General features: G+C 43.2%; 1 protein-coding gene across 3 annotated transcripts in view; it reads left to right on the top strand.

Annotated features, from left to right (window-relative positions):
• The first annotated feature begins 300 nt into the window (after window positions 1-300).
• IL1R2 (interleukin 1 receptor type 2) overlaps window positions 301-24546 on the top strand; it is a 42898-nt gene continuing 18652 nt past the window's right edge. The window contains exons 1-4 of one of the 3 annotated variants that reach the window (XM_081068279.1): window positions 301-371; window positions 16190-16317; window positions 17146-17410; window positions 23695-23875. In XM_081068279.1, coding sequence (XP_080924405.1) covers window positions 358-371; window positions 16190-16317; window positions 17146-17410; window positions 23695-23875 — 588 coding nt within the window. In that variant the 5' untranslated portion in view covers window positions 301-357. Of the gene's footprint in view, window positions 372-8006; window positions 8064-16189; window positions 16318-17145; window positions 17411-23694; window positions 23876-24546 lie in introns of those variants that run through there. The other 2 variants (XM_081068281.1, XM_081068280.1) reach the window with 2 other exon arrangements.

Genomic DNA, 24546 nt, shown 5'->3' with positions numbered 1-24546 from the left:
CCTCCTTATCTCTAACAGAACCACGTAGGGCAAAGGACACACGACTTTAAAACCACCTCTCTGCTGGAAGGATGAGTCTTAGCGAGTCACAAAAAAATAGGGAAACTTATATGCAGAGTTTCCTTGGCCACTTCCCCCTCTGAGTGATCACATACCCAGCACTATAGCCCGGGGTGCTCCCGTGTGAGGAGAGAAAAGGTGTGTCCACTGCCACTCAGTTGGAGGGAGTGACACAAGCCTGATTAGGAAATCCCGGGAGGACGGGGGGGTATAAATCTGTGTCCCAAACGCTGAGCTTCCACTGAGGTGAAAGTCAGGCCTGGCAGCCCTCCCCAGGTGAGAACAACACGGTGAAAAATGCAGAGCTACAGGTAAGAGACTTCTGAGAGAGAGAGAGAGAGAGAGAGAGAGAGAGAGAGAGAGAGAGAGACAGGAAATCTGGGAGTCAGGACCCCTGGTTTCCATTTCTGGATGGAACCTCAGGCAGCTCTCCTGATGTCTCTAAACCTCAGGTACCTTCTCTGGGGGATAATCCTCATTTCTGTGACCTTCTCCTCCTGTGTGAAGGTGTGGGGACAGAGCCCCAGAGAGCAGTTTCGAGGCTCTCGGCCTCACGTGGGGGGCGGGGTGCTGACTTGGGTAGTAGATGGCCATCGGCTGTGGCCGGTTAGCCGATTGGCCCCTGATATAACTGCCGCGGCTGCGCTGGAGAGTGGGTCGAGTGAGTCGAGAGTCGAGTCGAGTGGAGTTGTTCGTTTCACAGCAAAGTGGACTGCAGGGCGCACGTCGTGTGACTCCAGCCTCCAGTGAGACCATAGTGGTATGACTCCCCTACCTATGGCTCCGTGGGTGTTCCTTTGGGACCTCACCATGTTCTGCGTTCTAATGTGGGGAGCGGGAGCCGAGACCCCGCCGGCTGCCCTGCATGACAGAAGGTGACCTTGACTTTTTAGGCCTTCAGTTTCTCTCTCTGTCACAAATTGGGCTGAATGAGAGGGCTTCTGCGGACCTCCTCAGAGTCATAGCAATAGGCAACACTGCTGTGGAGTCCAGTGGGAGGTGATGAATTGGTACTGGCAGGTGTCCACCTCAGGAGAGGCTGTGCCAGGGAGACGTACACTGAACTCAGAGGCTTTCTTCTTTGGAAGGATTCTGGGATTTCCTAGTGAGGCATGCCTTCTTTCTTAAAGTAAGTGTACTTTTCTAACACTGGGCTTGGTTGTCGTGAAGGAGTGGTGAGCAGAGCTTGGTGGGAAAGGGTCTGGGTTCAACTCCAAACTTTGCCTCTTCTTAGCTGTAGTGTCATGTATGTGTTCATAACATACTCAAAGCTGTCTTTAAGACATTCTGTACTCCAGTGAAGAAGGAGTACCATCTAAGTAGAGGTCATCTACTCAGTGGCCACGAGCTTGTCAGTAATCAACAGCCAAGAAGCGTCCAGCTTACCTTTATCCCTGGCTTCATTCTCATGAAACAATAAAACTGGGCACAATTCTTTAAAAAAAAATGTGTTAACCCTTAATTATAATGAAACAAATTGCACAATTTTTTTAGCTGCCCAGTGCCTCAGTTTCCCTATCAGTACATAGTGATCTTGATGGTGAGGAGGACCACAGGCTGGTGGGAAGAGTCCATGCATCTGAATCATGGAAAGCACTTAGAGTCGTGCCTGGCACAAGGTGGGTGCTGTCTCCACATTTGCTCTCAGTATTGGACATTCTCCTTCTCGAATCCCACTCCCCTTGAATCCCACTCTCCTCTTCTTGGAACCCCAGCTCCCTCGAGAGTCCCCTACCTCCTGGCCCCAGCCTCTACCATGGTGTGATATTGGTAAAGGCTTGTCATCTCTGAGTTTCCTCTTCTGTAAACTGAGGCAGTTGAGTGACTGGAACTTCCCAGTCCCGCCCCAGCAGCTCAGTGTCTGTGTTGGGATGCTGCAGGTCTCCCTCTCGGTGGTCCATCTCACCCCAAGCTCACCCTCTTCCTGGCCCGTTTCTCTGAGCTCTGCCATCCCAAGAGGGCAGTGGGTTCCTTCCCTCCAACTCGGTGTGGTATTCCCACATGCACAGTAGGAGACCCTGCCCTCAAACCTCATCACAGTCTTGTCCATTTTAATAGTCTTTTTCATTTGTTTAGCCGCTTGGTTATCCTAAAAGGCAGGAAGGAAGTCTCTGTCCCACTCATTCCCTGTTGGGCTGGGGGCCTCTTCCACGCCCGACAGCAGACCTTCCCCTCAACGTCACCACTCCCACCCCAACCTCCCAAGCCCAACTGTTTCATGACAGACAACTGAGTGATCCAGGTCCACAGGCCCCCTCGCCCGCTCCTCCCCCAGGACTCAGAGTCGACTCTAGAGACAACACAACTGAAGTAGTGCAAGTACACATTTGGGTTGTTTTTTAATGTCATCGCCTGCTCTCCATATGGGGACACTTGATTGTGACAGTGCCTTCGGCCTGTGGTTCTCAGACTTGAGCCTGGAGCAGCAACACCCGAAGGGCTTATTCAAACGCATCACCAGTCCCTCTCAGAATTTCTGATTTCGTAGGTGTGTGTGTGTGTGTGTGTGTGTGTGTGTGTGTGTGGTGAGGACTTACATTCCTAATAAGTCCCTGGGTGATGCTGATACTGCTGGTCTGGGTACCGCACCTTGAGAACCACTTTTCGAGGAGATAAGAGGAGGTTCCATGTCCAGTGGCAAACGCAGCAGTGAGTGATTTCAGGACAAGAGCCTTTGGAGGCTGTTTTCGAAACAGAACTCACAGAGACCTTCTATTGGCTTTGATGAGTGCTAGAGGAGGGGAGGTGTTAAAGAGGATTATTCTATTTAACAGATGGGGAAGTAGGCACAGCAGGAACGAGTGAGTCCATCACTGACTGAAACTTGACCTCAGTCTCCTATCGATTTTGTTGTCTACCCACGAAAGTGTGTTGCTTAAAGGAGGAGGGAAGAGGGAAGCAAAAAGATGAAAGGAATATGAAAGTTCCTGTGGTCAGCTGATGGGCCAAACCCAGTGGGGCCACAAGAATAACAGTGGTGGCTTAGTATCGATTCCCCAGCATCTCAGAGCCCCTGCTCCAGTGGTTAGCATCACCTGGGGAGCTTTTAAAAATCCCAGTACCTGGGACCAATTACATCAGGAACCTGGGGGTTGGAGCCCAGGCATCAGCTGTTTTTGAAGCTTTCCAGGCAGTTCCGATGTATGTATAACCTAGGCTGAGATCCACTACCCTCTCATTGTCCCACCCTTTCTAAGCTACTCAGAGACTTACTTCTTCTTTCAAAACTTGTGTTCTGAACCTGTCGTTTACCCAATGTTTGTCATCTGATAAATGGGCATTTGAGTCACTGGCAGCACAATTGGGAAAGAAATCTGAGAATCTCAGTGGAACTCCATCCAAGCGTTTCTGAAGCGTACTTTAGTTAAGAATCTCTGTTTCATATTAAGCATAAGTAATTTCCTAAACACAGGAGGCAAATGATTGTGGCACTTGATTTTGGGGCAAAGAGCCCAGTTTAAAACCTGGATATAATCTTGCTGTGCAACTTAGGAACATAACTTCATGTTTCTGGATGTCAGTTTCATTCATCAGATGACAAGAATGGATTAGAGAACAGGGTTCTTTGCTATTTTAAAGCATCTTTAGAAAGTAGTCATACCACACAAATTTTTCATGAAATATCAAGAGGAAATCTAAGAATATTTGGACTTAATTGGGGATTGCAAACCCAAGTGCATTCAGGAGCCACGCAGCAAGTCAAATCTATGAGGCTGTGAGTGGTGGGACGTGTGGCTAACCGGAAGGAGCTGGTTCCTGGGAAAAGACATTCAGTGAAAAAATAATCCTTACGCTTTTGCTGAATCATGCCCGTTCACACGTTGAACTGGGCTGTGATTCCCATTTTGTGAGCTTTGACATCTTGTGACAAAATGCTCATTTAATCCTAAATTAAAGGGATGAGAATCAAATCTTGGCCCCAGCACTCCTATTTGTGTTCTAATGGAGGAGTCAACCTTCTGTAAGCCACAACGTCTTCATCTCTAAAACGAAAACAATAGCATGTAATTCATTAAATGTTGGGAAAAATTAGAAGACACAGTACGTTTGAAACCTTTGCTTACCACGTGGCACATGGCGGATGTTCAGTGTTAGCTGTCATCACCACCTTCAATGTCACCATCATTGTCATCAGATTATGAGGTTCTGACAGCAGAATTTCAAAAAGCACTCTGAGAAGGTTGGGGTGATCAGGGCACAGGGACGTGAGATTACCTGCATTCTCACTCCCTGGAGGTATCTGCCTACTTTATCGAATAAGCCAGTGCTAATGATCAGTGCATATCACATCCCCTGGGAGTCTTGTTAAGAGGCAGATGGTTCTGACTCCCCAGGTCTGAGGTGGGGTCGGAGATTTTTTTGCATTACTCACAAGTGATGTCCAGGTTGCTGGCCCATAAGTCACACACTTTGAGTTGCATGCAAGGCTTTAGAATACTTGGGGAGAGCTTTTCTTATTTGTGAGCAAGGAAGAAGTTAATGTAAGGCTTTGGATGGGTCCTAAATTTTTTAGTGCTAATATTCATCAGAAAGGTTTTTTAAATGTCTATGGTAGGCAGAATTCTAAGATGACCCCCACAGATCTATGCTCTGGTCTAAGACCCTCACCTTGAGTGAGGGTGGGCTATACGAATATGATGGGATGCAATTCCCATGATAGGGTTACCTTATATGGCAAAGGTGAAGGAATTTTGCAGATGCACTTTTGGTCCCCAATCGGTTGACTTGAAGTTAATCAAAAGAAGACCATTTTGGGTGAGTCCGATATAACCAGTAGGCTCTGTAAAGGTCTAGAGGTCAAAGTCAAAAGGTCAGAGAGAGGAGAAGTAGCATCTGATGTTTTCCACTAGCCTCAAGGAAACAAACTGTCATATTGTGGAGAGGGCCATGGGGCAGGAAATGGTGGATGGCATCTATTTGATGAGAGTGGCCTTGGCTGACAGCCAGCAAGAAAGAGGGGACGTCAATTGTACAACAACAAGGAACTGAATTCTACCAATAGCCACATGCACTTGGAACAGGCCCCTGAGCTCTGATATCAGTCTGTGAGACCTCAGTGCGGACTCCCAAGGTGAAGCCAGACATCCGACCCACAGCCAATGAGCAAAGAAATGGGTGTTGTTTTAAGTCACTGAGCTTGTGGAAGTTTGCTACACAGCAGTAAAAAATGAACATAATGCTCTAATTTTTCTCTTTGACTGCCGTGCATGCCAGTCTAAGTTATACAGCAATAATAACCTAAAACACCTCAGTAACTTAATACAACCCAAGTGTATTTTGCTCATGCTACATCATTGTCATTAGTTTCCCTCATCAGACTGTTATGGCTCATCATACATGGCCATTTGAGGTCATTTTCAAAAGAAAACTTAACACAGACCATCTGTTGGACTCAGATTGTTTTCACACAGTGCTGAGGTGGGAAATAGATGTTTCTTCTCTCTTTTTTTTTTTCAAGTGGCAACTTTTTTATTTTATTTTATTTTATTTTATTAGTTTCAGGTGCACAAGACAAGATAATACTTGGACGTTCATCATTTATATCCCTCACACTGTGGACCCTCCCTCCCCCATCCCCCATCCACTATCCCTCCGACCTCGCACCGAGCCGTCACATTATATATATAAAATTATAGTTGGCATTCATTATTGTTTAGCTTCCGGTGTACAGTGCCGTGATCAGACATCTACAGCATCCCTGGGTGTTTCTTCTCTTTAACAGAAGGAGAAACAGACATTCAGGAACGAGTGAGTGGATCCGTGGATGGAAGAAGACCTTAGCCTCCCATCAGGATGGCCTGACCATCCTATGTGGCCACTATTGATAAACAAGGACTCAGGGTTCACAAGGCAGGAGAAGAAAGGGCTGAGGGGTAAGACGCCAGAAGAGAAATGGGTAGGCCTGGAAATGATCAACATCCTTCCTGCATGCTTTTCATGGCTAGAACAAATCATGTGGTTATGCCTAACTTTAAGGGTGCAGAGAAATGCAATGTTGTGTGTGCCCCAAAGTAGAAGTTTCCAGATATTGGTGAACATGAGTCTCTTTACCACATCATGTAGGTCAGTTGGTATGGTGGGGAGAGGAAACAGATTTCAGGTCACCCAGCTTCATGGAGCTGTTCTCATCAGCAGGGAACAAGCTGGCCGGGCATCAGAAAGCTGAGAGAAGCCAGAGAGCACAAGTGAGTGAACCCAACACTTGTCCTCAGGTCCAGGGGAGACCAAAGGGTCTCTTGGTGGGACTTTTTGGGTCTGTGGAAAACCCAGTAAGTCTGGGCTGTCTTCAGGCTGAAGACTAGTTTTGCTTGGGGCAAGGGATTTTCTCCACACAGCATAGACAAAAATCACATGGGTTTTCTATGTGTCTGTGTGTGTGTGCGCACGCATGTGCTTGACTTTTATCGGCTATCATGGCTATGCTAGACACAGAGTTGGGGAAAGTTTCCGCTTTTGGTGACCCTCAGAAATCAAGTCATTTCAGGTGGACACATTTTCCAGAGAGTGAAAGATGATCTTCTAGCATAAAAACAAAATCCCATCTGTTTTCACAACAAAACAATTTTGGAAGGAAATATTTTTGATAAATATGTAGGGTGGTGAAAATTTATACTCACTGCAGATCAAAATGTACCTTTAATAACTCTTCTAATAAGAGTTCATTTGTCTGCTGAGGTTAGGAAAAAGGAATTAGGAAAATTCCTTCTCATTAGGAAAAAGGAATTAAAACCACAAGTACATGTTATCTCTATCTCAACTCTGCTTCTCTTGGATTGATTTAATCTCTTACACAAGTAGATACTCTGTTCTTTGGTTTCTCAGCTCACCACCTTCTTCTAGCTAGGAAGGTGTCTGAGAATAGGGAAGCTGTGCCCCCAGGGCATGCGATCGGAAGGGTGGCTAGTCCATTCCTACTGCTGTGTGGGTCTTCACTGACTTCCATGGAGATGTCCCTGGACCTGACTGGTCACATGTGTCCTAACTGAATCTACTAATGAGGTCTGTGGCTGGGAAAACCCATTGTTTGTTCTTTCAGGTGAGTCAGAGCTGAGGCTATGGCCGACGTGGCCCCACTGTGCCTCTCACTGGCTCCACAGGTCCTCTGTGTCTTGACCATGTCCTCATTTCTCCCCTGGCTTACACTGGCTACCTGTGCAGGTGACACTCAGAATATTTACTAACCAGCAGGGCATGAGCACCAACCAGTCAGAACAGATGCTGCAGTATCTGTTGCTGGGCTGCGAGGACCTCGGAGGAAAGCCAAGGTAGCAGAGGGTGGCGAGCTCAGGGCTTAAGTAAGTGGTGATTCACCAACTGGTAAGGACATGTTTCTGTAGTTGGACACACTGCTCCTTAAGAACTGAGTATCCTACAGCCTCAGCTCTAGGTCACCTTGCCCTTCATCTTGGCAGTCTCATATCGGCCCAGATCTTGGTTTACCTCCCATTCTCCACTAGAAGCACAGGAATCTTTTCCCCATTGGCAAAGAACTGAGGCTAGCAGGGAACTAACCCTACTTCTCTCTGTCTAAGGACAAGAGCCTTTGGAGGCCACTTTGAAAACAACTCACAGAGACCTTCTGTTGTCTACTGTCTCTACCTAAACACGCCATGTCATTATTTCCATTCTTCTCTACAACCCCATCTTGGTAAGGGCTGCTTTCTTTACCACAGTGGGATTCCTCAAGAGACGCAATTTGAAAGCAGAGCAAAGGTGCCTTTACTTTCAGCTTCCCACTCTCTTCTACCATTTGTCTCTTGGCAATCGGTTTAGGAACTCATCAAAGGGAGCGGAATCTGCCTGCTTCCTCATGTGGCTTCTCTCCTTTTACCCTGGAGCCACCAAAGCCTTTTCTTCTACTTCCCCTTCCTACTAGGAAGGAACTTCCCCTACGTCATATCCACTTCCTTCCCTCCTTTTGGAGGAGGCCTTTGCTCTTCCCCTTTCCTGGGGCCATAGTGGCAGAAGCATCAGACATGGCAAGAAGGGAAATACATTGGAAGGTAACTACATTATTATCCCTATCGCATGTGGCAGGCACTGTCCCAACCTAGAGGGTTCTGAACAAAATTTAAAATGTTCTTCATGGTTTGTGGGACTCATTATGAACATCAAGTGTTTTGTGTTGTGGCACCCTGATAACTTCAGGAGGCCACAGGGAGATGTCTGTTCTTAGGCCCCCAATTGCTGTACTTTTTGGTTCTTTCATCTGTCATGGTGGATTTTCTGTCTCCTCTGTTATTGGGCAATCAGCTGCCATTTCTTTCCCTGTGTGTTTTCCTCCACCAGCATGTTCCCTCTTTCTAATTTGCTACTTCTAATCTGCTTTTGATTGAACATTTCTGGTCACCCATTGCTGCATAACAAACTTCCCCAGAAGTTAATGGCTTAAATGACCATTTTATTCTGACTCACATGTTCTGAAAGTCATGAAACTGAGAGGGGCTCAGCTGGGCAATTCTTCTGCTCCACGGGGTTTGATTGAGTTCAAACGGTGGTTCTCAGCTGGAGAGTCTAAGATTGCTTTAATGACATGGCTGGTGCCTTTGAGGAGATTCCTGGGAAGATGTGCAGAGGTAGGACTGTCAACCTGCCCTCCCTACACATGGCCTCCTTCGCAAGGTGGTCTCAGGGTAGTGGGACAGTTTACATGGTGGCTGGCTTCCCCCAGAGCAAGCGTCCCATGGAAACTGTGTGGAAGCTGCATGGCCTCAGAGTTCACCCGGCATCACTCTGTTGTTAGACTTGAGGCACAGGCTGGCCCACATTCAAGGGAGGTGAGCTGGACTTCATCTTTTGATAATGGGGTGGTGGTGTCACATAATAGAAGAGCATGTGGGATGAGAGATACTGATGTCACATCTTTAGAAAATACAATAAGCCAGTCTGAGAAACCATAGCCATGCTCATACAAATAAAAAGGTCCTGAAAGGTCTTCACACCTTCTCCTGTGAGTCAAGTAGACATGCCTTTGTGCCAGGATCCTATTGGCTGTTTTTCAGCTGTGTAGAACTTTCTGTCCTTGTTTCTTTTGTCTGTGGTGTATTTTAAACAGGCAGGTTTTCTGGATGGCGGATAATTCAAACATCTGAGGTGTTTGCCCCACTCGGATTACGAGAGGCTGAAAGCAACACTCAGTTTAAAGACTGTTCATCTGCTCATAATACCTGCTGTCCCTTGCCAGCACAGAGTGTCCAGTTACTAACTAACATTACCCGGGAGTAGCCCCAGCTGGAACTCCCAATACCTAGGAGAACTCAGACATCTTGAATCCTGGCTCTGCCATTTGCTGCCTAGGGGACTTAAGCAAGTGAGTGGACCCAATTCAGTGGTAATCTGATTAAGCCCTCTGACTTGGTCCTTTAGAAATGAAAGCTGTGCCTAGGACTGAAGCCTAAGCTCCAAATCCAGACTGACTTAGAACTCTAGGGTTTTACACCTGGGAGGGGTAATAGAGTTCTAAACAGCCCAACCCTTGCGTTTTAGAGATGAAGAAACTGTGACCCAGATTGGGTAAATGGCTTAGCGGCTTGCTCAAGGTCACATAGCTAGTTAATAGAGTGAAGACAAGAATCCAGCTTCAGTCTCCTGTTCTGTGTGCTTGAAGACTCAACCACTAAGACCTCAGTCTGAGTGAAAGCATTAGAATTCTGCGGTAGGCTTTGGGTGTGTGTGTGTGTATGTGTGTCTGCGTGATTGTGTGTGTACATGTCAAACATCCTTCTAGAATATGGATGTGCACATAGGCTTATTTGATTCCATTGGGTCAATTTGCACATCTTTCTTGTGTAGTACCTGCTGTTAGCCAAGTTATTGGCTATGACACCAGAAAGTTCTTGGGCTGTGTGCTGGACTTTTAGCAGGAGTTAGTCAGAATGCAGACAGGGGAAGCTTCGACTTCTCACTCAGGTCTTTCAGCTCTGTATTCTTGAGCAAGTTGTTTACCTCCCTGAGTTTTTGGGTCTGCTTCTGTAAAACACTGATGAGAGAGACCACTTGTTGAGTGTTTTCTTTTCACCAACTCTATGTTGACCCCTTTATATACCACATGCCATCTAACCTTCCTGTGATGCATGCCAGGCCACAGCCATTTTACAGACCAGCAGACTGAGACTCCCAGAGGCAACAGAACCTACCTGCTGGCAGCAAACCATCTAGCTGGCACAGAAGGAAGGCAGGATTCTTTCTGCTGTCCTCTGTCAGATTCTCAAGTTCATGTGCTTTCTACAGTGCTCCCCTGTATAAACTCCTTAACTTTCAGGACTGTTGGAAAATGCAGATAGACTTCTGAGCTGACCCGTAGGGTGCAATCTGACCAATGAGTAAAGCTTGAGGGGAGGGACAAATTTACATTCTGAAATGACAGAGAAGTTTCTGATTGTGAGTACTTCTCAAGACTAGAAGTGTCCATCTTGGCTAGCTGTGGAGGATGCTGGGTTTGGGAAGACTGGGTGGGCTTGCTGAGCTTAATGGCTTCTAGAGCCCCCTTCAGCTCCAGGTTCTGATGCTTCTACAGAGCAGAGAATGAGTATCAAGACCGAGGATTGTGTAGACTCAGGTTTACATCCTCTGTCATTCCTTTTGCTCCATGGCCTTGGGTAAATTACTTAATGTATCTAAGTCTATTTCCATGGCTTCAAGCTCATGATGGGAATGACGCGTTGTACCAGATGCATGAGTTTTGCCCTCTGGAGTTGTTCAGAGCAGTGATTCCTCCTTACATGAATGTCAGGCTGGGAGAATTTGAGCTTGGGGGATTTGTACTGTGGCTGCCCAGGGCCTGGTAGGTAGAGTTTCCACATCAGTCACTTTGGAGGAGGACAGCAACTGTTATGGGCTAGCAGAATGGTATTCTCAGGGGTTGGCCTGTGGGAGGGACTGATGTAGGAGGAAGGAGAAACAAGTGTCTTGGGTGATGGTCCAGCCCACTGGGGGCTCTGAGTGACTGAGGCTTACTGGGAATGCAGTGTGAACAGAGAGTTGGAATGAGTGGGAAGACGAGTTGGGTTGATTTACTGAAACTCTTAGTCGATGCGTCTTGGGGAAGAAGTTGGTCAAGTTCAAAAGGTTTGACAGGAGGAGGGTGGTTTTAGAGGGATCAGATATTTGTAGCAGAAAGTGAAATAGTAAGAGAATGTATAGATGTTGGTGGAGCCGAATCTTAGCCTCTGTAGGTTTTCCCCTTTGAGATTGAGCCCAACGTGGCCCAATGCCCAGTTCTGCCAAGGATGGGTCTTCATGCATCATGGCTTCCAGTACGCGATCTATCTCCCTAGGCCGCACCAGGGTCAAGGACATTGAGGTGCTGTCAATCTGACACAGCCATTGGCCATACAGACCAGAAACAGTCCCACTGTGGTGCTCTGAACTGCCTTAATTTGCAGGGAGAGCTGGCTTCTCTTGTTTCTAAAGAACACAAGTAATTTGTGGACAACAATCAAGGGTTCTGCTTTGAGCCAGGACAATTTTCAACAAAAGCTGCCTCAAACCTGGTCATGTATTTCTCTAGAGGATCATCCTTACCCCCCAGACTCTTACCATTCAGTGCTTTCTAGAGATTTAGTTCAAAATTCTTTTACTTTTGCTGTAGGTTTTGAATTTTAAAAAAATTTCCTAGCTTAACTTTGATGTAAATATTTATTTTCCCCATGGCTTTCAGAAGGTCTTCTACCATATGCCTGAAACAACATGTTTGGCTTTTTAGGAATCTATTTTATATAACCTGGAGGTGACTAAGGAATCTACCTAAGGCCTGACATCTGTTTGACTTCCTTAATACTCAGGATCTGCCACCTTGTTTCTGTTTTTAGATGACTGTACTGCCTGACTCAGAGTTTTAAGACTCAGTTGCCTAAAAACTTTCAGAAAAAAATGTGAAGATAGAAATAAAGTGTAAATTTCTGGGTGAATTTATATATATGTATATATAAATATGTATATATTACACATATAATATATACATATATTATATATGTATATATAAATATAAATATATATACATATATAACATATATGTATATATATACACATATATATATATGGAAAGATATTTTTCAAAATTAAATTAAAATGTGAAGTAAACACCTACATTCTGTTGGGCGACATGTGCCATCCATGAGCAGGAGGCAATCACCTGGGCATCAAAGGCAGGTAAGCGGTGACCTTGCCTTAATGATGCTGCTGGAGGTGCTGCTCGTTCCCTGTTTGGCTCAGTGCTGTGTCATCAGCCATCAGCTCTTTTCCCCTTACTGCATTCTTCTCTTTCCTTCAACTCTTCACACATTGTCATTTTCTTTTTTTTAATGCCTGGCCCTGCTTTTTCATCCCATTTTTCTGTTTTCTTACACTGAGTGTGATGAAACATGGTTATTTGACAAAAAAAAAAAACCAAAAACACAAAATAGGATTGACTTGAAACTCCAATACTTGGAGTGAGCTGCTCTTAAATTTTTTTTTCTTCTAGTAAGAAGGTCAACTTAGATTGAAGCAGAAATGTCAAGTTATCTGTAGTTGAAAGGCACATTTAAAGAAAGTAGGGCAGGAGAATAGTGTTTTGCTGCAAACCTCTGCATGACTAATTCTTTTTCGTTTGGGCATGCCAAAGACTTACTGTTTCCCACACTATGGCATTTGGGGTTCCAGCCTTTCTCTGGGGTTTTGACTATTGAAAACTATCACTATGTGTTTGTGGTTTACTTGTCTGAAGCCACTTCCTGGAAAGGTCACTGTAAAGCAGTATTTTGCCATAGTTTACGGGGAGAAACCAAGACAATTTCCTTGACTGGGGAACCTCCGTGGGGGTGAGGGGTGGCTATTAGTCAAAGAGGACGTTTTAGAACTTTGTTTTACTGGAACAGCGTCCTTGTTGAAACATCTCTACTTCTCACCCTGACCAGATATGTGATTTTGAGAAGAGGGTTAATGTCCAATTCACTTGTATCAACTGAAAAAGAAAGTGATGGCACTAGATTTCTTGAAGATTCTTCCAGCTCTGTAGCTCTGTGAAGCTTCAGCTAACAGCTACCCCTGAATGGATGCAGCCTGATTTTATGGTGTAAAAATAATTTTAAACGTGGTTACAAACCTTCACATAATCGAAGGCTAAGCCTGAACCTGAGTCTTGGGTTGGGGGAGGGGGGTTGCTTTCATTTGAGGGGAGACCACACAGCTCCTTCTGCCTTTGAAATGACTTTTTTAGAGTCAATCAGCAGAAACTGTTGAGTATCAGAAAGAAGACCAATGTGAACATCACACCCGGCAGTACCTGGAGCACTGTTTTCCAATCTCTCCCCACCCCCAAACTGGGGTCCTTTTCAAAAACTCTGGAAAGTTAACATATTGGGGTTAGGTTTGGCTATGCATAACAGGAAGCCTGGACATATAAAAGAAGGTAGCTGGGAAGGGGGGTGCAGCTCCCTAAAGCCACCAAGGACTCATGTTCCTCTCTTGTGGCTCCACCCCTTTCAACAAGTGGTCTTTATCTTGTGGTCGAAGATGGTGGCTGCAATCCAGCCATCATAGCCACACAGAGCCAGCAGGAAGGAAGACTGGTGGAGACTTTAAAGTCTTTTGCAGAGACTTTTAAGTAGACTTCCCAGGAGGAGCATATATTTCCACTTGTATTTCATTGGCCAAAATTTTGTCATGTGGCTACTAGTTGCAAGGGAGAATGGGAAATGTAGTCATTTTGTGGGATAGTGATGTGCTTAGTTAAGAGTTGGAGATTCTATGATTGGGGAAGCAGGGAGGGACAGATACTGGAGAAGGAAATTAACAGCATCTGTCACAGAAACAATACTTTTGAAGACTAGGGGCTTTGGAATCATTAGTCCCAGGCTTAAACTTCATGCCTTGCTTGCTAGCTATAACATATTGGCCAAGCTACTTAACCACTTTACTCTCTTCTGTTACATCATCTGTAAAACTGGCATATTATTCATATCATGGGGGCAAAATAAAACAGCAAATGCTCAGTGTTTAGCACAGTAGCTGCCCCTATTACACTAGTCCCTGTATCAACATCTTTGATTTTATTCATTTATTAGGGTATGTGGTATTGGTTATACATGGTGTATCTAACTCCTACTTCTTTCGTATTCTTACTAGAGAACTAGTGAGTCTGGCCAAGAGCAGTACAGTTGGGGATGTGCTGAGCTAATGTGTGTCCAAAGGGAACAAAGCAACTTGGTCAATGTTGAGGTGACCTTTATGTTAACCAAGTGACCTGGTGAAGCTGAGGGTGGGATACGGAAATAATGGTGTTTCAGAAACATTTGAAGGATAGGACCATGTAGAAGCAGGAAGAGCGTAAGGGAGACAGCCTTGGGGCAGACAGCCAGCTAAGGGGAAAATCTCAGGTCCTTCACTGCTCACCCCAGTCCCTTATCACTAGAGGGGGAGTTCAGACTGAAACTCTGAGCCCACGCCTTCCAATGGCTCCTGACTGATGAGGGAGGGTTCCTACAGTGCAAGGATCACTTTCTCAGTTTGCCAACCGTGCCCTGGCCACTTAAGAGCCATCTGGGTTTACTGTGAGCCTGGATGATATATAATTGCCAAGCCAATGGCTGTGAGACCAGCCATTAAGAATGATATATACCTGTTGCAGGAACAGAGAATGAATCAAACTTTTTCAAGGGAATGGGGGAGGGGTGATTTTAGGATTTTTTTTTTTTCTTTTCTGGATTTACTCATCACTCTCAACTCTCTGGTAGACTTTTAATCATTAATATTCCCTAGTACCTTCTGGGTTTGGGCACCATGTAGGCCATGAGGGCTGTGAATAAGACAGGGCCTCTGTGCTCAAGGCTGTCCCCACCCATTGGGAGCCAGACAAGAAACAGGTGTGGTAGATGGCATGATTGCTCCCATTTCTTTCCCCTCCTGTATAACTTTGCAGCTCCTCCCACTAGAGGTGGGGGCATTTCCCCACCCCACTGATGGTAGGTTTGGTCACGTGACTTGTTTTGGCCAATGGAATGTGGGCAGACAAGAGTGAGCTTGTTTTGTGCAAGGTCTTGAGTGCTGTTGCTCACAGTGCTTACATTTTGCCATCACATGAGAAGATCAGCTCCCAGGAAGTCACTGGTCCAGGGAGGATGAGAGACACGTGAAGCTTGGAGACAAGCCTAACTAACCCAGCCTAACGTAGGTCAGCCCTATTCCATCTGATCCACAGACCTGTGAGCGAGAACAAACGATTGTTGTTTTATGCCCTTCAGTTTTGGGGTGGTTTGTTAGTAGTACTGTATTGGCAATGCTTAGCCGATACCATAGGCTACTTCGATGCAGTGTGAGAGGGACTGCAGGGATGTACAGAGGCAGCTGGTCATCTTGGGGAGGTGTGTATGGGGGAATGCTTCATGAACTTGTGTATGTTACTCGCTTTTTGGACCTCATTTTGCTATTCCCCTGGGATGCTCTAGACCAGAGAGTTAGCAGTCTGTAGAATTCCTCAGCGTAAGTCAGAATTGTATGTAAAATAAGAGTTAATCCATAGGGACTATAGGAAAAGATCTCTGACAAATAAAATATGAAGACTGTTTGACTACTAGTCATTCATTCACTCATTCAACAAACAGGAGTTAGGGACATAACTGTGAATAAAACAAAGTAGGACCCTGGTGCACGTGGAGCTTACATTCTAGAGAGAGGAGACATGGTTAATGGTGAATGCCACAGGGAGAAATAGAGCAGGAAAGGAAAATATGGAGTATTGGGGCAGAAAAGGGGTGCAGTTTTACACAGGAAGGTCAGAGAAGACCTCACCAAGAGTGATGTTTGAGCAAAGACCGAGGGAGGAGAGGACCCGAACAGTGGCCTTCTCTGAGGAAACCGCATCTCAGGCTGAGGAGCAAGGAGTGGTCAGGCACACTTTACGACAGAGAGAGACACTTAGGATATGGACCCCCCCAATCCAAGAGAGTTTGTTAGTGCTTGAGGATTTGATGTTAGGTGTGTTTGGTGAATATAGACATAGAGAAGCAAATCCCAAAATGTCGAGTTTTCTTGTTAAAGAACTAGGCAAAAAGGTTTTCATCATCAGGTGAAACCTGCATGGGACCATATGTAAGGGATTCTTTCTTTGGGTGTCTGTGGTCCCTGGTGACCCCTCTGTCTCCTCCTCTAGGCTACAGGGTGCCAGACTTGAGATGTCCACTTCCTGTGTCCTCCGGAAGTTGTCGGGAGCAACGTTCATCGTGTACCTATTGATAGTGGGTGTTTCTTCCTTCACCATTCAGCCTGAGGAACGCACAGGTCAGAAGTGATTATTTCAGCTGGAAAGGGGTTGGTTGCCTGCAGCTTCTCTGGGGAAAACAGGTGTTTATCTAGGGAGGTTTTGTTGTTATCAAGAGACAAGTTGTGGTTACTGGAGGGGAAAGGGGGTGTGGGGAGGGCAAAGTGGGTAAACGGGCTCAAATGTATGGTAACAGAAGGAAACTAGACTTGGGTGGTGAGCACAGTTATCAAATTATAATGTACACCTGAATTTTATGTAATGTTATTAACTCATGTTACCTCAATAAACATAATTTTTAAAAAAGAAAGAAAATGACATACAAATACAAAATCAAAGAATTAACAAAAAGCAAGGTGTGAATATTCATGTCTTACTAAGTGAGAAATGCTTCCTCTGGCCCACCCCCTCTATTGCCCTGTCCTTGCTCTGGGCATCCGCCATTCCTGCCTAAGAGTGAACCAAATAAGTGGTGTTTTGCCCTTGATAAAAAGTGCCTTTGGATTTTTAACTACAGGTCTGTCAATGAAGCTGTTTTTTTGTGTATCTAAATTTAGCTGAGATCTACTTTAATGATAAGGAGTTAAGTGAGAAATGTGGCCAAAATTTTTAATCATTTTTCTTGTCACCATGTGAACCTGATTTAACTTTTCCCACAAAATATAAATCGGAATTGCTAGTAACCTGAAATTTGGTATTTGGGAGATTTGAAACGATTGTAACAGGAAGGAGATAATGGGGTGCTCAGGGTACAGGCCTCTTTGTTAGGGGCACACTTCTTCCTCAGATGTGCCCATCAAAGGGAGGTTTTGGACCCAAAGCCTGACTGTGGTCTCTCTGTCCTTCAGTGCCTGCAGGAAACTGCCGATTTCGTGGCAAATATTTCAAAACCAACATCGGGATAGAAGGGGAGCCTGTGGTCCTGCAGTGCCCCCAGATGCGGTATTGGTTGGGGGCCTCTGCCAGACCCCATGTCAGCCTGACATGGCGGAAAAATGATTCTGCTGGGATGGTCCCAAGAGGAGAAGAGACAGGAGTGTGGGTCCAGGATGATGCCATCTGGATTGTGCCAGCCTGGCAGGGGCACTCTGGCACTTACATTTGTACTGTCAGGTAAGCCCCTCTGGGACAATGGGGGTGGGGTGGGGCTGTGGGGCGTGGGACTCGTTGAAGAATGGACTCTCACACTGTTCTTCAGTGAGGACTTGGATTTCAAAATCCATTGTGCAGGTGAGAATCCATGTTCTGTCTTCTTCACTGCTCCTGACATGCCTCCCACTGAGAGCCTTCCCTCAGATGTGCTCATGGCTCCCTCTCCCTCTTCATTTAAATCTTTGCTCAAATGTCACCTTTTTAGCCACTTTATCTAAAACAGCACTCCTGTCACTTACTTTTCTTCATCTGACACACATATATGTGGTATGTGTGGTTAATATGTATCTACCCCATTAGAATGTGAACTCCAGGACATTAACTCGGCTTTTTTTTCATTGCTCAATCCACATGGACACAAGAAATAGATACAGAACACTGAATGAATTTGACACTTGGATGAGAGTTTAAGAATAAGTTCATCCAACTGCTTATTGTACATGTGAGGGAGCTGAGCTCACTTATAAAGTTCTTGCATGTGGTGGGTGTGGAGCTGAGACTGGAACCCACAGTTCCTGACACGGGCTTTAGTCCCCCTCCCTCTTTGCTCTGTTGCTTTTTTACAAAAATTGTGGTACCATATACATAACGTAAAATGTACCACTTCAACCCTTTAAAGTGTACAATTCAGTTGTGATAAGTACATTCACGATGTTGTGTTACCATCACCACCATCAGCTCCAGAACCTTTGCTTCTTCCCAACATGAATCTCTGTGCTTATCGAACACGAACTCCCCATCTCTCCTCTCCCAGCCCCTGGCAACCGCCATCGTACTTCCTGTCTCTATGAATCTGACTACTCTAAGCAACTCATATGAGTAGAATCATATAGTATCTGTTCTTTTGTGACTGCTTATTTCACTTAGCATAATATCCTTAAGGTTCTTCCACGCCACATCATGTGTCAGAGTTTTCTTCCTTTTGAAAGCGCAATAATATTTCATTGTATATATAGACCACATTTTGCTTATCCATTTATTTATCAATGGATGCTTAGGTTTCTTCTGGGTTTTCTTTGGCTGTTGTGAATAATGCTGCTATGAACATAGGTCTTCAAAAATTTGTTTGACTGCCTGCTTTCAATACTTTTCGGTATACCCAGAAATGGAATTGGTGGACCATGTAATAATTCTGTTCATTTTTTGAAGAATCATGATGTTGTTTTTCACAGAAGCTCCATCATTTTACATTCCCACCAGTCATGTGCAAGTTTCCAAATTCTTCACCTGCTCACCAACACTATTTTCTGGTTTTGTTTTTTTGTTGTTGTTTTTTATTTTTGAGTGGGGGGTGGTGGTTAATAGCCACCCTGATGGGTATGAAGTGGTGTATCATTGTGGTTTTGATTTGCATTTCCCTAAAGACTTGTTACATTGAGCATCTTTCCATGTGCTTTATTGGTCATTTTGGTATTTTCTTTGAAGAAATTTCTATTCAAGTCCTTTGCCCATTTTTAATTGAGTTCTTTATTTGTTTTTGAGTTACAATGAACTCAAAGGCATTGTAGTTCATTGTTTACATATTCATTGTTTATATATTCTAAATATCAATTTCTTATCAGATATATGACTTGCAAATATTTTCCACCGTTCCATGGGTGGCTTTTTTACTCTATTGATAATGTTCTTTAATGCACAAAAATTTTAAATTTTGATGGTCAAATTTATCTAGTTTTTTCTTGGTTGCCTCTGCTTTTGATGGAATATCCAAGAAATCACCGTCACATCTATGTCATAAAGCTTTTATCCTTGTGTTTTTCTTCTAAGAATTTTTATAGTTTTAATGCTTATGTTTTGGTCTTTGATCCATTTTGGGTTAAATTTTGGATATGGCATAAGGTAATGGTCCAACTTCATTGTTTTGAAAATGGCTATCCAGTTCTCCTAAAAACGTTGTTGGAAAGACTGTCCTCTCCCTAATGAAGGTCTTGATATATCTTGCTGCTTCTTGAAGGAAAAGTTGTAGGTATAGTATTGGAGATCTTAAAAATTCCCTGGCTTAGTTCTTCTGAAAGGATAAGAGCTCAGTGTTGGCCTGATTTTCTTTTTTCTTTTTTCTTTTTTCTTTTTTTTTAAAATTTATTGGGGTGACAATTGTTAATGAAATTACATAGATTTCAGGTGTACAATTCTGTATTACATCATCTATAAATCCCACTGTGTGTTCACCACCCAGAGTCAGTTCTCCTTCCATCACCATATATTTGATCCCCCTTACCCTCATCTCCCTCCCCCACCCCCCTTACCCTCTAGTAACCACTAAACTATTGTCTGTGTCTATGAGTTTTTGTTTCTCTTTTGTTTGTCTTGTTCTTTTGTTGTTTTTGGTTTATATACCGCATATCAGTGAAATCATAGGGTTCTTTGCTTTTTCTGTCTGACTTATTTCACTTAGCATTATACTCTCAAGATCCATCCATGTTGTCACAAATGTTCCTATATCGTCTTTCCTTAACGCTGAATAGTATTCCATTGCGTATATATATACCACAACTTCTTTATCCATTCATGTATCGAAAGACATTTTGGTTGTTTCCATGTCTTGGCCACCGTAAACAAAGCTGCAATGAACATTGGAGTACACGTGTCTTTATGTATAAATGATTTCAAATTCTTTGGGTAGATACCCAGGAGATGGATTGCTGGGTCATATGGTAATTCTATTTGTAATTTTTTTGAGGAACCTCCACGCTGCCTTCCATAGCGGCTGCACCAGTCTGCATTCCCACCAACAGTGGATGAGGGTTCCTTTTTCTCCACAGCCTCTCCAACACTTGTTGCTATTTGTCTTGTTGATGATAGCCATTCTGACTGGGGTGAGGTGATATCTCATTGTGGTTTTTATTTGCATTTCTCTGATGATTAGTGATGTTGAGCATTTTTTCATCTGTCTATTTGCCATTTGTAAGTCCTCTTTGGAGAAATGTCTCTTCAGGTCCTCTGCCCACTTTTTAATTGGGTTGTTTGTTTTTTTGTTGTTGAGTTTCATGAGTTCCTTGTATATTTTGGATATTAGACCTTTATCGGAGGAACTGTTTGCAAAAATCTTCTCCCATTCAGTCGGTTGCCTCTTTGTTTTGTCGATGGTTTCTTTTGCTGTGCAGAAACTTTTAAGTTTCATATAGTCCCATTTGTTTATTTTAGCTTTTACTTCCATTGCCTTTGGAGTCAAATTCATAAAATGCTCTTTGAACCCAAGGTCCATAAGTTTAGTACCTATGTTTTCTTCTATGCAGTTTATTGTGTCAGGTCTTATGCTTAAGTCTTTGATCCATTTTGAATTAATTTTGGTACATGGTGACAGGTAACAGTCCAGTTTCATTCTATTGCATGAGGCTATCCAATTCTCCCAGCACCATTTATTGAGTGTTGGCCTGATTTTGAAATAGTCCTGCCCTTCTCTCTTCAGCTGCTGCCTCTCACCCTTCCCAAGATTCTATTCACTCCTCTTACTAGGCAGCTTTAGAGTCTCTGCAGATTTCATAAACTCATTTGATTTAAGGAGAAGTCATACCCACAAACATTTATTTACGTTTTCTGTGTGTGCGTCTGTGTGCTACTCTGTAATGAACCCTGCCCAGCAAGCAGACAAGTCAGCACTTCCCTCCATATCAGGGACATGTGGATGTCTGATTTTACAATAGCTATACATGCATAGTTTTCCTTTCCTTTCTAGTACAAAAGGTCCTATTGTTTTCAAGGAGCACTACTAGAAAAAATAAATAGTAGAGAAAGAACAGAATTTGGAGTCAGGATGACCTGGATGCAAATCTGAACCTTCTCATTTTCTATCAGATGGGACCTTGGTCTTATCACTTGACAATTCTAGGCCTCAGTTTTCTCCACTGTAAGAAGGTTCGTTGGGAGCATTCTGTGAAATCACAGTATAAGAAGCATTTCGTGTGGGGAGCACCGGAGCAGGTGGTCAATATATGCATAGAAATGCCTTTTCTTTCAAAGGCAATGCTTCTTGTCTACTGAAGTGATAATATGCAAGAATAGGGGAGTGGTGAACTGAGTCATGCTTGTCTCAAAGTTTGTTTCTACACTCAAGTAAAAAAATGGTACCTAATATCCTTATTTTGTTTTCTATTGTAGAACACAGAGATGTGGAATTGAGAGGGGTTGGAAATCCAATTGTGGGTCAAGCTTTTGGAGCATGTGGGAGAGTTTACCTGACTGATCTCTAACATGCTCTTCTACGCTAAAACTGGGTTTCTGATCGAGAGTGAGAATCACCAGCACTTGCCACAATACCTTTTGGCATTTACAGTGACAGGGCATGACACTGCTCTGTCCTTGTGACTTTTATAATCTTGTGATCTAGAACCCACATGGCCTTTCTGTCAATCCGGGTGAGGAAGGTTATGCTACGGAATCAAACAACCCCCAAATCTCAGTGGCTCCAAACAATGAAGGCTTATTTATCACACATGCAACAAGCACAGGGTGGATGGGCAGACACTCAAGGATGCAGACTGAAGGGGCAGTCATTATCTCAACTGTTGGTCACTGTACCAAAAGGAAATATGCTGTGGAAGGTCTCTCCTGGCTTTTAAAACTTTGGTGTGGAAGTGACACACATACAATTCATTGACTAGAGTCATATAACTGCACCCACGCATGTAACACCACCATGTGCTCAGAACTGGGAGAACTGGATCTATTTGGTAAACAGCACTAGTGAATACCACTTTTTGCTGTGGGGATACCACACTACATGGGGAATATGAGTGATGGTCAAGTTATTCCCCCACCTCTATTTCTTTTGGGTTTCATTTTCATGGATTATCTTGCTAGTGGGGAATACCAGATCAATAATGTGAACCTTTTTTTTAACTCTTAATATGTCTGGTAAGCTTGGGTTTTGGAGATACTGCCCTAATTTACGGGTTTTCCCATAGTCCTATTGGGTTGACCTCTTAGTAGCTAGCTATACAGGCTTAGGAATTACTTAATTTCTGTGTTGCTAATTTGCCTCATCTAAAAATAATATAATAATAACTCCTAACTCATAGTGTTGGAGAATAAGTGGAATAATGTAAGTAGAGCACCCAGCACCTACGTGGCAGGCACCCCCTTACTCTGAGGAGCTGCTGGGCTGACTACTTCCAGCTGGGCTCTGTCCTTTAGCTCTGTCCTCATTGGCATCTCTTCCACTTGCAGTGAGATGATGCAGTTTTCAAGGTGACAGTTAACTTTCTGCATTCCTTTGTGCCTAAAACATTTGTTCATCTCCTTTTTTGTCTCTTTCAACCAGATATAAAATATAATATAGATATTGACATATATTTGAATTGATTATTTTCACATTCAGGTAGTTAAGCTTTTATCCCTTATTTCTTTCATATATATATTTTTCACATTTTGTTTCTTCTTCAGGTATAGCTTGTTTTCCATTTTGCTGTGAAAGTTCTTGTCCCCCCACCTCCTACAATCATCTTTATTGTTGTCCTGAGTTTCTTAGGTAGCCAGGACTTAGCGAGGCACATAAATTTTTATGTTTTCTACTTAAGAAAATTGTTTTAGTTAATATCCTCTGTCCTTCCCTACATTTCCTCTATGTTGCTATAAACATTTTGCCTCTGCCCTTTCCCCAGTTCTAGGGTCTTGACAGAATTGTGATATTGAGATTATAGTTAGCCCAACCAAAACAAAACAAAACAAACAAACAAAAAAAACCCAAAACCAAACAAACTTACCAAGTTAATTTCCCTCATGTAGTATTACAGAAATCTTTTATAGATTTTTATATTAAGTTCTCAGCAGTTTTCTGAACTTAGACTTCAGTTGATAAATGATTCCCCAGAGAAGTAAACGGAATTTTCTTTACATGGAGACCGTAGCTCTTAGAAAACAATTCCTTCATTTAGATATAATTCCCTGGACCAGGAAGTTGGAACATTTGCTCAAGGAACCCCAGAATCTGGAATGGTTTAGGCCCACCCCTTTGAAGAAAACTTGGGGATTTCTTAGTGGCTCTTGATGGGATTGAAGTTAGACATGTGAAGTGTCCTTTGGGAAAAATACAGAATATTTTACACTTTCTTTGTAACAATTATGAAAGTGTGCTATTTTGTCCCCCAAAGAATCAAAGGGATCAGGGATAGAAGTATTGCAATACTAATCAAAAAAATGTAGAATGCATAATTTAATGAGATTGGGGAAATTGTTTTTAATTTCATTTAGCTTTACTTTTTTTTGCCTTGCCATTTATTATCATCTCTTTTTTCCTTTTAAATCAGAAATGCCTCTTACTGTGACGAAATGTCCCTTGAGCTCAGGGTTTTTGAGAAGACAGAAGCTTCCGTGCCTTTCATCTTATACCCGCAAAGTCTTACCTTGTCAACCTCTGGGACATTAGTTTGCCCTGAACTGAGTCAATTCACCCATAACAAAACTGACATGAAGATTCAATGGTACAAGGTACATCTTTAAAAATTGCCATTTAATTAAAATGTGTTTTTACTAACCAGTGGAAAGATATAAAATACCTGTTCTGAAGCTAACACATTCACTTTTATTTAAACCAGTTATTTTAAGAAAGGGCCAGGATTAGTATGTTCTACTAACCCTTATGTGGCTTGGGTAAGAGTCCTCAGAATAGTGATTTGAGAAGACAGAATGTGAAATGAATCCAGTAAATAATAGTTGTAGAGAGTAGCTTTTAACTCTATCATTTATCTATTAAAATTGAGAAAAAATTGTTTATTTAAAAATTTTATACACACATTAACAGAGTTTTTCAAAAGCAGTTGATAACTAATCTTTGGGTTAAAGCAGTAAATAGAAACACAGTTTATTCTTTTGCCTGGTTGAATAAATACTCTCATCAGGTCATGTGTGTAGACCAGGTATGGGCAAACCACAACCCAGGGCCCAATTAAGCTACTGCCTTTTGTTTTTTTTTTTTTTTTTGTACAGTTTGCAAGTTAAGAATAGTTTTCACTCTTTGAAATGGTTAAAAGTTTTTTAAAAAGAATAACATTTTATGACTTAACATGATATAAAACTCAAATTTCAGTGTCTATAAATAGTTACTGGGACACAAACACATTCATTGATTTTCCTGTTTTCACATCGCAATGGACAGAGGC

The sequence above is a fragment of the Rhinolophus hipposideros genome (genome assembly GCF_964194185.1).
Source record: "Rhinolophus hipposideros genome assembly, chromosome: 12".
In the NCBI taxonomy this organism is placed as follows: Eukaryota; Metazoa; Chordata; class Mammalia; order Chiroptera; family Rhinolophidae; genus Rhinolophus; species Rhinolophus hipposideros.
Note: the sequence above shows the minus strand (reverse complement) of the source record. Positions and strands in the feature narration are given on the sequence as shown.